The 13,715-nt window shown below is 39.8% G+C and overlaps 2 protein-coding genes across 2 annotated transcripts in view; both read right to left on the bottom strand.

The window, feature by feature from the left end:
* The window catches only part of ytr (U4/U6.U5 small nuclear ribonucleoprotein 27 kDa protein yantar), a 70,989-nt gene extending 58,496 nt beyond the window's left edge, over positions 1-12,493 (bottom strand). The window contains exons 1-2 of the mRNA XM_067770220.1: positions 12,360-12,493; positions 11,901-12,303 (exon numbers count right to left, since the gene is read on the bottom strand). Of these exons, the coding sequence (XP_067626321.1) occupies positions 11,901-12,142 (242 nt within the window). The 5' untranslated portion in view covers positions 12,143-12,303; positions 12,360-12,493. The remainder of the gene's footprint in view (positions 1-11,900; positions 12,304-12,359) is intronic.
* Positions 4,176-5,224, bottom strand: eIF6 (eukaryotic translation initiation factor 6). Its single transcript, XM_067777257.1, has one exon. The coding sequence runs from the start codon at positions 5,022-5,024 to the stop codon at positions 4,287-4,289; it is 738 nt and encodes a 245-aa protein (XP_067633358.1). The 5' UTR covers positions 5,025-5,224; the 3' UTR covers positions 4,176-4,286.
* Positions 12,494-13,715: the final 1,222 nt, after the last annotated feature.

The raw sequence follows: 13,715 nt of genomic DNA, 5'->3' as shown, positions 1-13,715 counted from the left end.
AAGATTTTGGGGTGTAGGACAGTCGGTAGCGTAGAGCCATCGACGTGGATGTTCAAAATGGTCGACATTTGGGACGTCCATGTTGTAAATAAGGTCGCGGAAGATTTAGTCGGTGATAATGCCAGGTTTCGCGAGGCGAAAAAACTGGAGAGATCAGGGAGGTAGCCGTTTATTTTATTGCATAGCTCATCGATCTGTGGGCCTGGGCCTGTGGCCATTACTGTGCAGTCATCGGCGTAGGAAACGATTGTGACTCCTTCCGGTGGTGAAGGTAGTTTAGATATGTAGAAATTAAACAAAAGTGGGGATAGGACACCACCCTGTGGCACCCCTTGTTTAATTCTCCTTGGCTTTGATGTTTCGTTTCTAAATAGCACCGATGCCTGCCGACCACCCAGATAATTTGCGGTCCACCTTTTAAGACATGGGGGAAGGGTAGACCCTTCCAGGTCTTGCAGTAACGAGCCGTGGTTGACCGTATCAAAAGCTTTTGATAGGTCTAGCGCTACGAGTACTGTTCTATGGTGGGGGTTTTGATTTAAACCGCAATTTATCTGGGTACTAATGGCATTTAGCGCGGAGGTAGTGCTATGGAGTTTTCTGAAGCCATGCTGATGGGAGGCTAGTTGCAAATTTGCTTGGAAATAAGGGAGCAAAATGGCTTCGAGCGTCTTTGCTACTGGCGATAGGAGAGATATCGGACGATACGACTCTCCTATGTTAGCTGGTTTACCAGGCTTTAGTAGCGGGACCACCTTGGCCATTCTCCATTTCTCGGGTATGACAAAGGTGGAAAGAGACAGGTTGAAGACCTGCGCTAAATATTTGAAACCCTCTTTCCCTAGGCTTTTAAGCATCGGCATGGCTATGCCGTCTGGGCCCACTGCTTTGGATGGTTTAGCGCGACCAATGGCGTCCTCAACCTCTTTAGCGGTGATGGTGATTGGTGACGCGCTGAATTTGTGTTTATGTGCGTGTCTGTTGGCCCTCCGTCTAACTTTGTCGACCGTGGAATGCATTATATATTGTCGGCAGAAAGCGCTCGCGCATTTTTTCGCATCCGACAGCACTTTGTCGCCAAAGGCGATGGAAACTTTGTCTTTGTGCTTAGTCGGATTCGATAGGGACTTTACGGTGGACCAAAGTTTACCCACACCGGTAGAGAGGTTACAACCTCTTAGGTGCTCCTCCCATTTCGCCCGCTTGTGTTCATCCACAAGCAATCTGATGCGTTGGTTTATATCCCTTATTTGGGGGTCGCCTGGATCAAGCTGCCTTATAAGGTCCCGTTCACTCGCTAAGTTTGCGGCCTCCGCCGGGAAGTGGGGCCGGATTTCGGGAATTCTCCCGGCGGGAATGAAACGTGCCGAGGCGGATTCAATGACCTTGCGAAAGGCACGCTCCCCTTGGCGGGCATCAGTCGGGATAGGGAGGGCAGCAAAGAGGTTGTCTGTAAAGGATTTATATTCTCCCCACTTTCCTTTTTTAAAGTTTATGAAAGTGCGTTTTTCGGTGACGATGAAGTCGGCGGTACGCTCGAGCGAAACAAGTATAGGCAGGTGGTCGGATGCCAATGATACCATCGGCTGCCAGTTGACGCAGTTTACGAGTTCTGCGCTCACGATTGAGATATCTGGCGAACTGTGACAGCTTCCTACCATACGTGTGGGGGCGTCTCCGTTTATTGTGCAGAACGTCGTTTCTTCTATTTGATCCGCCAACATCTCGCCCCTACTGTCCGCCCGCAAATTTGAATGCCATAGATCATGATGGGCATTGAAGTCGCCTAAAATAATGCGATTGTTTCCAGTGAGTAAGGCTCTAATATTAGGGTGGTATCCACCGGGGCAACAGGTGGCAGGGGGGATGTAGATGTTGATGATTTCTAGGTTTGCATCGCCTGACCGGACAGATAGGCCTTGACGTTCTAAGACGTTGTCCCTGCGGTCGATGCCAGGATCAAATATGTGATATTGCACAGAGTGGTGTATTATAAACGCGAGACCGGGAAGGTATCGAATCCAATCCGGGTCCGTCTCCTGACCTCGGTCCTGAGAAATGGTTTTGCTGCATCTGCCGGAAAAGAATCTTTTTAGGACGGTCATACTCTGTTCAGTGTGTCTCGTGTAAGGGATGGTTGCATCGGACAGGTTGTTCTGGGCTTGATTCCAAAACCCGACGTCCACGTAACTTTTATAAATTTTTTGTGGCTCCTTGCTGTTCACGCCCAAGGGCGTCCCGTAGTCTACGTCTAAGCGCCCCCCCCATTACCTTCCAGCAGCCCCGCTGCTCAGCAAGCCACAACAAGTACCCGCTGCTGCTCGCGCCTTACGGCGCCAACAACTCAAACAGCTGCTACCACTCATAACTACAATCTTCGTAGTAGAGTCGGAAGCAATGCTGAGCAACAGCCCCTGCCCCCGTCTTCTCCCCCCCTCTTTTCCGGCAGCAATCGTGTAGGTCAGGGAAACAGACTCTTAGTCCCTACCTCCGTTTGCACCGTTTGCCAGCACAGAATATATATGTTTGCGACATCCGCCCAATGCAGCTCCTGCCTCGGGTGGTGCCACTTTCCTAGATGTTCTGGTCTCCGCGACGGCAACCCCTCGGCGGGTTTCATCGCGCCATGTTGCCAGGTCGCAAACCCAAATCATCTGGGTACCCCAATGCTTGCCCAAGGACGCCCAGTCCCAGGGCCACAACAGCAATTGCGTCCTGGCCTTCCTGAACCCAGGCGTAGTCACCCGTCACTTACCCCCAGAGTGGCGACGTCTCCCCTCATGCACTTCAGAATTCTGCAGTTAAACTGTAATGGACTAACTGGGAAGATTACGGAGATAGTCAATTTCATGAAGCGGCACAACATCCGCATTGCTGCGATTCAAGAGACTAAACTCACAGCACGATCTGCATTGCAGTCCTGCTCTGGGTATAATGTCCACAGAAAAGATCGCGAGAGCGGAAATGGAGGCGGTCTCGCGTTTATAATACACCTATTAGGTAGGGCGAAGCACTGCTACAACAACAACAATACCAACAACAACAACAAAAACAACCCCAGCGGGTTAGGGGGTCAGAATATTCCCGCGGTAGGTATGCCTGTCGTAAGAGGCGACTAAAATACCAGATTCAAGGGGCTGTGTAGCGCAACCCTTCAGGTTGCCATCGCAATATATAGCTTCTCCAAACCCAATTGTCAACCTCACCTATCCGCGGCGAATCCTGTTTCACTAACAGACGAGGCTCTGGCGACCCCAATCTCCTCATGGTGGGGAGGGAGGGAATGGCCTGAAGGTTTAATGTGGCCACATAAATCGTCCCCGAAATGGTCGGGCTAGCACCTTAATGGTGCTGTGGTACCGGAGCGTACCGGATCTGTATTCGGCAAAGGACCATTACATTGATAACACTCCCCAACGCCTTCGGGGAGCAACCTTATCGCTACAACAACGGAAACAACCTTCTAGGGAATCCCGCTCTCCCACCCCCTAGATCCATGAGGAGTTGGGGCGCCATAGCTTCGGCTGTTAATGAAACAGGATTCGCAACCGATAGGTGAGATTGACAATTGGGTTTGGAGAAGCTATATATTGCGCTGGAAACCTGAAAGGGCTGCGCTACACAACCCCTTGAATCTGGTATTTTAATCGCCTTTACGATAGACCTACCTTCCGCGGGAATATTCTAACCCCCAAACCAGCTGGGAACAAACTTTGCACATATGTTTTGCTAATTTCTCTCGACAGAAAAAAAGCGTCCGCTTCAAAATTCTTAAATAGTCGGGCTTGTGAAACGTTACCAAATGCTCCCTCCGTATTGCGAGCGTGTTTGTTCAAAGAGCTCATCCTTAGCTCACTTCTGTATTGAAAAGCTTAAACTCGGTAGCTTCACCCAAGCCTTGAAGCGATAAGGCCACAGCATATACATTATAAAAAGCATATATATCGCACGCGTCGATTAAAACAGCGATCAACTCAAAAACTCGTAATGTTCAGAGCACGCAGGAAAATGACTGCCTCCTCCATATACGCCTATGAAGTGGAGGTATTAGTAAATCGAATATAAAGGTTGATAGGTATTGAATTGGGAAGCCCGGAGGTATCATAACTTCGAAATTTAAAATTTTTGAGTTAGTTCACTATTGATGTACGTGTGCGATATGTAGAAAGTACTAATATTAAATTAATTATGTTACATTTATTTTTATTACAAAACTCTTTTACATATCATTCTAATTTCGATGAGTTAGCTCCACAGAAAATAAGCGCTTGTATATAGAATACCTCTTAAGACATCTCTTCAATAAGTGCAGCACGCAACTTTGTTGTGACGGTGGTTGGTTCGGCATGATTCAATTTGAATACGCTCTCAATTACTGACATCTCTGTGGCCGTTGAACTCATGCCAACAAATGAGATCCAGTCGTTTACTACCATACCTGCCGCTAACACATCACTACCACGATTCACTGTACCAGCTACTAATGGCACTTGCAGCAGCGATGATAATTCATTTTGATCTTGTATACTGGTTTTCGGATGTACCATACCACCCTGATTACTTAGTATTGCATATGAGCCCACTAATGGATTTTCGGCTATAGTTTGCCTATATACCTCCACCTTCAGCACATCACCTATGATTTCCTCTGTTTCCTTATCTAAATCGGGATGTACTAAAGCTACATAATCATTGCAGGCGACCACATTTCCCAAAGCCGAAAGACGTTCTTCGACGCGTTGAATTTTTACTTCATCCGGTAATGTGTTCCGCAAATGCTGTAATTCAACATCGGTGGTGGAATGTGGTACAAGCAATCCATTCCGATTGCCCACTGTGAGACGGCCAATGATGCGGCAACCGCCAATGCTGGCATGTACAACTGGTATTGTATCAGCCAATTCCGATTCGTAAACACTGTAGAATGCCTCGGAGCCACCAATTGCTACTAAACAGTAGGCATTTGTTAATTTGCTGAAAACACCGATATCATCGTTGTTCTCAAATTGTACGCGTAATGCCATATTGCGTACTTTTTTCTTTTTAATTAATTAATCACTGGATTCTATTTTCCGCTGTACGGTACTGGGTCTGGCACACTTTCAACAAAGCAATTTTATTTAACGAGTAATTAAATTTCGTGATGAAATCAAAGGATATGTATACTCGTCTATGGAATTGGCATATATTGTTTCGTTTCGTTTGATATTTTTCACGTGGTAATGGTCACCAACTAAAGGGCGAATTAATGGTGACATAACCATAAAGCCATAACTAGATAAAACAGCTGATCGAACCTACCTTATGGAAATCAATGTAATCGATTAATGGTGCCATACCATAACGCTACCTTATGGAAGTCAATGTAATCGATTAATGGTGCCATACCCCTACAAAAAAAGTTGGTCATAAAACTTACTCACTCCCATGCAAATGTGACTATGAATATAACCTATGACTGTAAAATGACTAGTCAAATGACGTGGAATGACGAGAGCGTTTTTTGCAGGGACCATAACGCTAACTCGGTTACATTGATTTCCATAAGGTAGGTGTGATGCAAACCTCAAGTCTAGAGTTGCATTTTTGGTACATAAGACTACTTTAAGCTGAGTTGCATTTGATAGTTTAATAAAACTTTGTACTATTTACAGATAAAATAGTTGCGTATATTTCCACGGATATATAAATAATACAAGACTTTTAGCCTCCAACAATGCGGAAACACACGGAAAGCAAAATTTATTTAAATTAGAGTAAAAAAGTCTAGAGAAACTTAACAAAATATAAAGCGCCGCACGTGTACCATTATTTTTTTCATTTAAAAATGCTCTGACCAGATTATTGTGTTACACAAATAAAATGAACTTGGGTACAGAAATTCAGAAATCAAAGAAAATATTTTACCGATATACTTTGTTGTTCTGTTTAAAAAGTCCTTCACAATAATTCGAAAAACTCTACGTTTTCTATGCTTTTTACACTTAGAGGAGTAACCTCATATAATAAATTAAATTTTCAATGAAAATCAATCTCTGAACTGAACAATTTTCGACATGAAAAAAAATTAAAATGCTGTGTAACACGAGAAACACTTTTGTGACTACATAAACACTGCTTCAATCTTTTACGTCCCTTCACAGAACCACAATTGACCGTTTTCAACCGAAATAACGATGGCACCCAGATTTTCCCGTTGTGCTAACCATGATACTAAAAAGAAGGTATTTCCACTCAAAATTTGTTCACGTATTTGGGGATTTTTAAAGTTTCATAATGTTTGTTGTTTTGCCAGAAGCGTTCCCATACCGTTACTGTTTAAAAGCCAAATTAAACTTCCTTAACCCTAACGCCATAGTCGTAACCATACACATATCCATAACCATCTCAATGTGATCGATTAATGGTGCCTTAACCTAAAAATCGTGAAAATTTCATAAAAATGATGAAAGCGCAAAAAATTACAAACATATTCCACAAAAAATAAGTATCTTAGTCATAACGTATCCAAAACAATGAAGAAAATCTAAAAAAAAAGTTATTAGGGGGACTCATGATAGCATATAAACTTATAAGGTGTAAAATTACATCCATTTACACACGCGGTTATATGAACGCACCTAGTAATACTCTTGATAAACTTGATTGTTTTTCAGCTGTATTATTTCCAAAAAAATTTTTTTGATTGTTATCCAAATTAAAAAATACCAAGATTAAGTGAAAAATCAAAATTAAAACGCCTTTACTTGTTGATGTTGGAGATTTTTGATGAAAATGCCGTCTGTAATGTCTGCAAGGTTGCATTCCTTTGAGTTTACCGCGTTTACACAATGAAATGTGCGCGTAAATTTATACAAATTAGGGGGACTCATGATAGCATATAAACTTATAAGGTATAAAATTATATCCATTTACACACGCTGTTATATGAACGCACCTAGTAATACTCTTGATAAACTTGATTGTTTATCAGCTGTATTATTGCCGAACAACATTTTTTGATTGTTATACAAATTAAAAAAAGCCAAGACTAAGTGAAAAATCAAAACTAAAACGCCTTTACTTGCTGATGTTGGAGATTTTTGATGAAAATGCCGTCTGTAATGTCTGCAAGGTTGCATTCCTTTGAGTTTACCGCGTTTACACAATGAAATGTGCGCGTAAATTTATACAAATTGTGTAAATGATTTTTCATACAAAATTTGACAGCTCGTGCGTAAACTAGATAAATTTATACGTTTACACACTTTATAAGGCATTTATACGGTTACATGAGTCCCCCTATTGTGTAAATGATTTTTCATACAAAATTTGACAGCTCGTGCGTAAACTAGATAAATTTATACGTTTACACACTTTATAAGGCATTTATACGGTTACATGAGTCCCCCTATTAAATTCACCAACTGAAATATTTTTAGGTTATGGATATGGCGAGAAACCAAAAACCAATTGATTGGCTATGGCGTTAGCGTTATGGTATGGCACCATTAATCGATTACATTCCTTTCCATAAGGTAGGTTCGATCAGCTGATTTATCTGGTTATGGCTTTATGGTTATAAGTCACCATTAATTCGGCGAAATTGTGGTTTTTTGGGTTGGAAATTTCCTTTAGGATGAAAACGTAATGGTCATCTGAGAGAATAATAATATGCCTTAGCGCGATTTATGTGTATTCATACCGATTGAGAATACAGTAAAACATGCAATTTTATTGAAAAATAGTGGATAATGACTCATACTTTGGTTAGTGACTTATCTTTCTGGCAGCTTGACCCCTAGACAAAAAAAACAAATACACGAAAAATCTTGTTGTTCTAGTATGGCCCTATTATCATGCCCCTACAGTGGATATTTCTCAAGGCATGTTGAGAAAAAGTGTACATCCAAAGTCTACACATCTATGTCAATACTAAAAGGGCACATAATGTGTATAGGCGGGACTGCCCCAAGGCGACCCCTGGTATAACGACAAAAACACTTTCATAATTAGTGGCTAACCTGCAGAGCTACACTGTAAAGTTCTCCCTAAAAAATATCAGTTGACTCACAGCAAAGATGACACTGACAGAAATTGTATTTTATGAACGGCGAGTTCAGCCAATCGCCAAGTGAAATAATTTTTAAATTTTAACGAAGAGGTTGGCCATTCTATAAGACTGCGAGACTAAAAAAACAGGTAAAAAAACGTCGGACGTCAAACGACACGTTTTTGACCCAGTATCGCGAATCGGATCCAAGACATGTTTGTGAATCAATTATTTCCGAACAAAAAACTTAACAGCCACATGAAAATTGTTTGCCCCTTTCACAAATATCGACAGAAATAAAATTTTTCATCTCCGACTTCGAATAATCCTGGGTCCAAAATGTTTCGTTTGACACCCGACAGTTGTTGAGTCATACAGTCGTATAAAATGGCCAGCCTCTCCGTTAAAATTGAAGTATTTGTTCATTTGGCGGTTGGCTGAACCATAGTGTACAGGTACAAGTGTGTTGACTTCTTTCTGACAGGCACTCGCTTAAGTGAGCATAACGGGAAAATCTGGGTTGCCATTGTTGTTTCGGTTGAAAACGGTCAATTAGGGTTCTGTGCAGAGACGTAAAAGATTGAAACAGGGTTTATGTAGTCACAAAAGTGTTGCTCCTGTTCCACAGCATTTTAATTTTATATCATGGCGAAAAGTGTTCAGTTCAGGGTTATTGATTTTCATTAAAAGTTTAATTTATTATGGAGGGTTACTCCTTTAAGTGTAAAAAGCAGAGAAACCGTAGAGTTTTTCAAATTATTGTGAAAAACTTATTAATTTGAATTTCTGTACCCAAGTTCATTATATTTGTGTAACACAAGATTATGGAGGTCAATTCCTTAACTATGAAAAACTGAAAAATGTACACTTATTGAAAACTCATTTGCACACACAATTTACACTTTGAATTTAGTTATATTTTTATGTACGAAATTTTGAAACTAAAAACAAAATTTTCATTTGTCAGAAAAAATAGATAAAAACATCCTAATGTCAAAAAACCCTATCGAAATACAAACTGGCTTGTTTGTTTTTAATGGACTACGTTGTATTTTTCTTGTATTTCGTTAGTTTTTTTTATACTCAGTTGAGCAGAGCTCATAGAGTATATTAACTTTGATTGGATGACGGTTGGTTGTACAGGTATAAAGGAATCGAGATAGATATAGACTTCCATATATCAAAATCATCAGTATCGAAAAAAATTTGATTGAGCCATGTCCGTCCGTCCGTCCGTTAACACGATAACTTGAGTAAATTTTGAGGTATCTTGACGAAATTTGGTATGTAGGTTTCTGGGCACTCATACATAAATGCTTTGGTTGCGTGCCTACGCTTCGACAACGCAAGACGAAAAACAATGAAACGCCGTACGTTATCTTTGCTTTGAAGCGACCAAAGCGTTTATATAATTTTGCCCTTATGCATTTGTGTAAACAGCCTTAAAAGTGAAATTTTTCCATGTTACACGTGTGGCGCTTTATATTTTGACTCTAATTTAAATAAATTTTGCTTTCCGTATGTTTCCGCATTGTTGCAGGCTACAAATCTTCAAGTATTCTTATTTCCGCGGAAATATATGGAACTATTTCATCTGTAAATACTACAAAGTTTTATTAAACTCTCAAATGCAACTCAGCTTGAAGTACTCTTGCGTACCAAAAATGCAACTCTAGACCTGAGATTTGCATCAGGTGAGCGAGGCTGTTTGTAGTTTTGACGTTTATCGCTTAGCTGACACACTTGTATAGGTACACTATGGGCTGAACTCGCCGCGGCATATATACCAGGCATGCTTAACCAACGAAACGATATCATTTCGTTACGATAATCAACGTTAATAAACGAAACGAAGTCATTTCGTTTCGTTTATTAACGTTAAGATCGTCAAATTAACGAAATGATTTCGTTTCGTTTTCTGCCATATCAAAACGAAATCAAATCGTTTATGTTGATTATTAATTTCAAACTATGCTGGCAAAGCTGATTGATGGCGGAGTCATTAAAGGTGAAAGCATTATCCAAGCTGATTGCAACTTTTCTCATGAATTTTGACAGTACGAACATTTCTCAGAGTATTTTTGACATTACCACCAACGAATTACACAAACAAATTACATAGAGTTTGTGTGTGTATGTGCGCTCGTTGTTGCCACCTTACGGCTTCACCATGGCTATAGCATTGCCAGCACAATTCAAACATAAAGTATCACGTTTTCGTTAACGTTTTTAACGTTAACGAAAGCTTTTCGTTTCGGTTAAAAACGAGATACAATTTATCTTGATAATTTCTTTATCGATAATATTTCGAAGTGTTTCAAGGGAAACGGTGGAAATTTTTTGATAAACGATTAGCTTAACGTTAAGGTGCATCCCTGATATATACCAAGATTTTCCATAGGAATAAAAGCAAACATTTATGCGAGTGTATTAGTGATTCAAAAACTCTGTTAATGTGTTGGAGTTTCCGTCAGGTCTGTCTAGCAGGGCGTTCATAAAACACAATTTCTACCAGTCAGCTGACGGAAACATGTTTGCAACTTATCAATTAAAGTTTTCTTAATATTTTGATAAAAAATTGTTTTTATAACACTTCAAAAGGACTGCCAAAGAGCCGAGTAAACACGTTTTTGCTTAGTAATTTGACACAAAATTCAAACTGTTGGGCGAGATCAAAGATACTCAATACTTTCAGTGAAATGTCAAAGAACTGATAACCGAATAAACACGTTGAGCGAATGTAGCGAAAAAATGTATGCTCAGTAATTTAACTTAAAATTTCAACCGTTGAGTGGATCAAAAATACTCAGCGGTGAGTTCAGAAAACTTAAGACTGTAATCGCTGCAAGTGCCCAATGCGTTTATTCATCTGCCTGGCAATTCTGGGGGAATATTTAGAATAGTTAACCACGACTTTCCCTTGGGGGTTGAGGGGTTCTAAAACCCACATCATCCGGAACTCTAGGAAACTCTTAGTTTATGAAAAAAAGTTCCGAAATTTGGTAACATTGCAACATAAGTTTCGCACCTGAAATTCGAGTGGAACTTGTCGAAAGTAGTACCCAACACACGTATTTTCATCAGTTTCAGAATCGAAATGCGGAAATTATATTTTTTAACCGTTTAAAAGTTATTCGCGTAAAACCGGCAGAGGTGTCAAAAGACCCGTATTGACAATAATCCCAAGGCAGAAAGGAAAAAATTGCATCTCTGTTCGGAGATATTTGCAGTTGAAGTTGGAAATTTGCATGTGGTTGTGGTAATGTTGGTGTACACTGAAAAAAAGTTGTGTACGAAGGGATTTTGCACGGATTTTATTTTGATCCCACCCCATTGTCAAAATTTAATTAAAATGCCGGCATAAAATCAAAATAAAGAGGGAAACTTTACAATACAGGGTTGCACTTTTCAAACAAACAGAAATAATAAAATACCCCCAAATTTAGTTATATAGTTTAAAGCCAAAAATGTTTTATGTATACTCATCTTTTGGAGGTTCAACATGTTGAACGTTTGAGTTTTGGGAATGAATTCTTGCAAATCTACATATTTGCGATAGAGATTTAACATGCAAATGCAACAACAATGTCGTCCATATGAATCAATTTGTTGGTGCATTTGCATATTAGGTCTATATCCGTATCTGGATCACGATTCATCGAAACGGAAAGATTATGTAGTGATTTCAATAATATAACCACAAAAGTCGTACTTCATAGAGACCGGAAAAAACGCAACATGGCATCAACTATCGATTTGGGTAGCCGTGTATATATTTTCAAATGTATATATGGTTAATAAATGATTATACTTAGTCTCGTGTGGTTTTTGCCATGGATTCATAGATACGATACTCTTTACTATTCACCTAGTGCGGCGTCTGCTTGATCTATCTCTTTCACCGGTATGGCTATGATCACGGTCCTGTTCACCAGCAACACCTCCTCTATCTTGGGAACGTCTACGCAATGACCGACTACTGCTAGTACCAGCACCCGTTTCACGTTCTCTCATGCGTTCACGTTCTCTGGAACGACGTTCACGTCGCTTTTTTCTTTCTGTACGTTCTTTTTCACGTCGACGATGAGTTGGAGATGGACTGCGTCCCATTCTTTTGTTTTCGGTAAAGCAGCTGTATGTAATATGATATGCAATGTATGCCGCAATATATTTGTGGACTTAAATTAGACGCGATCTTCTGTTCGCATTTGTAGGCGCCTAGTATTCAAAAACGTTTACTTTTTACTCTGTCAACCACTGCTCAAAAATGCCTGCGAATTTACAACTGTATTAGATTAAATGAGATGGATATTTTAGATTAACCTACCTTTGTTTATTATGTGTCTTAATATTTATTTACGACACCGGCATTAATAATTTTTGAACTTAAAAACTAAAATAAAAGACTACTACACAAACCACAGCGTTTCCTTCCCAAAATCATGCAAATAATCATGCTTCTTCGCGTTGCCAACGTTTTATTCACAATGTTGCCAACGCCTTATTTCTTTTCAAGTAGGATTTTCCCGTACTTTTGTGGCTAAATCCCGAAAACTGTCAAAAACCCAGAATTCGCTCAGAGCCATGGTTCAACTATATGGTTGGCTCATCTCTTCAGCAACAACATTTCTCGCATTCCAGATGGATCACATTTGCCGTCTTCCAGTGAGTTTTACAGCTTTCGCACACGTGAAATGTGAAAGGCACATGCCGCCGCTGTTTTTCATTTAACTCATACGGCGAAAGGCTAAGCAGCGACATCAATTTTTGAAAAAGTAGGTTTACTAAGGTCAGCGTTACCAAACTAAAAAGAAGTAATTAACAAATTATCTGGCTCACAACTTGAACCAGACTTCTATCAGGATTTATCTGGCTCAAATCGTTGTTGTTGCATTTACATGCAAAATTATTTATCTGGCTCAGGATTTTGCCACCGTATGATGGCAAAAGTTGTTGCATTTGCATGTTAAAACTCTATCCGTGTCTGGAGTACGCTTTATTGGAAAGCAGAAATACTTATGTTCAGATTGTCAAAATATGGACGTTGGTGTTAGACATAGTTTAATATAATTTGAAAATTTGACAGAAAATAGTCTAGTTCCTAGGGATGGAATATATGTAAACGCGTAGATTATCTATTGACTATTTATTGTAGGTTAGGGCATGTGTAAACGTGCTTTTGGGCCAATCGAATTTCCTTTTCATTTATTGCAACAAGAATATCAGTACAATAAAAGCTTGGTTTCCTCGGAATATAGCGGCCGTTACATGGCTGTACAGTATGTTGTCAAAAATTTTGTAGTGTAAAAGTAATTATGTGGAAACTAAGAAGATGGCGAAGTTCACCGTAACGTAATATAGTGGCAGGGCATAAAATATTACGGCCGTCATGACGGTAGAAACTAGTTCATCACCGTTGATTGCCACCGCTATTGTCAAAACGGTGCCACCACGTAACTTACGCCAACATAATGTGTTTACTATTGAAAAGTAAGTGTAATCAACTCTATTAATTCCATTATTATTATTATTGCATGACTTTTCTATATCTCGAACTTGCTTTAAAAATATGTTATTTTCTGTTTTAAGCTGAATAGTTTAGTACTATCCATATACATATGTACACATATATCCATATGGAATCTAGTCTGTAAGATTTTTGTAATCATAGACTTAAATAAAT

The sequence above is a fragment of the Eurosta solidaginis genome, chromosome 3 (genome assembly GCF_040869045.1).
Source record: "Eurosta solidaginis isolate ZX-2024a chromosome 3, ASM4086904v1, whole genome shotgun sequence".
NCBI classification, from domain to species: Eukaryota; Metazoa; Arthropoda; class Insecta; order Diptera; family Tephritidae; genus Eurosta; species Eurosta solidaginis.
Note: the sequence above shows the minus strand (reverse complement) of the source record. Positions and strands in the feature narration are given on the sequence as shown.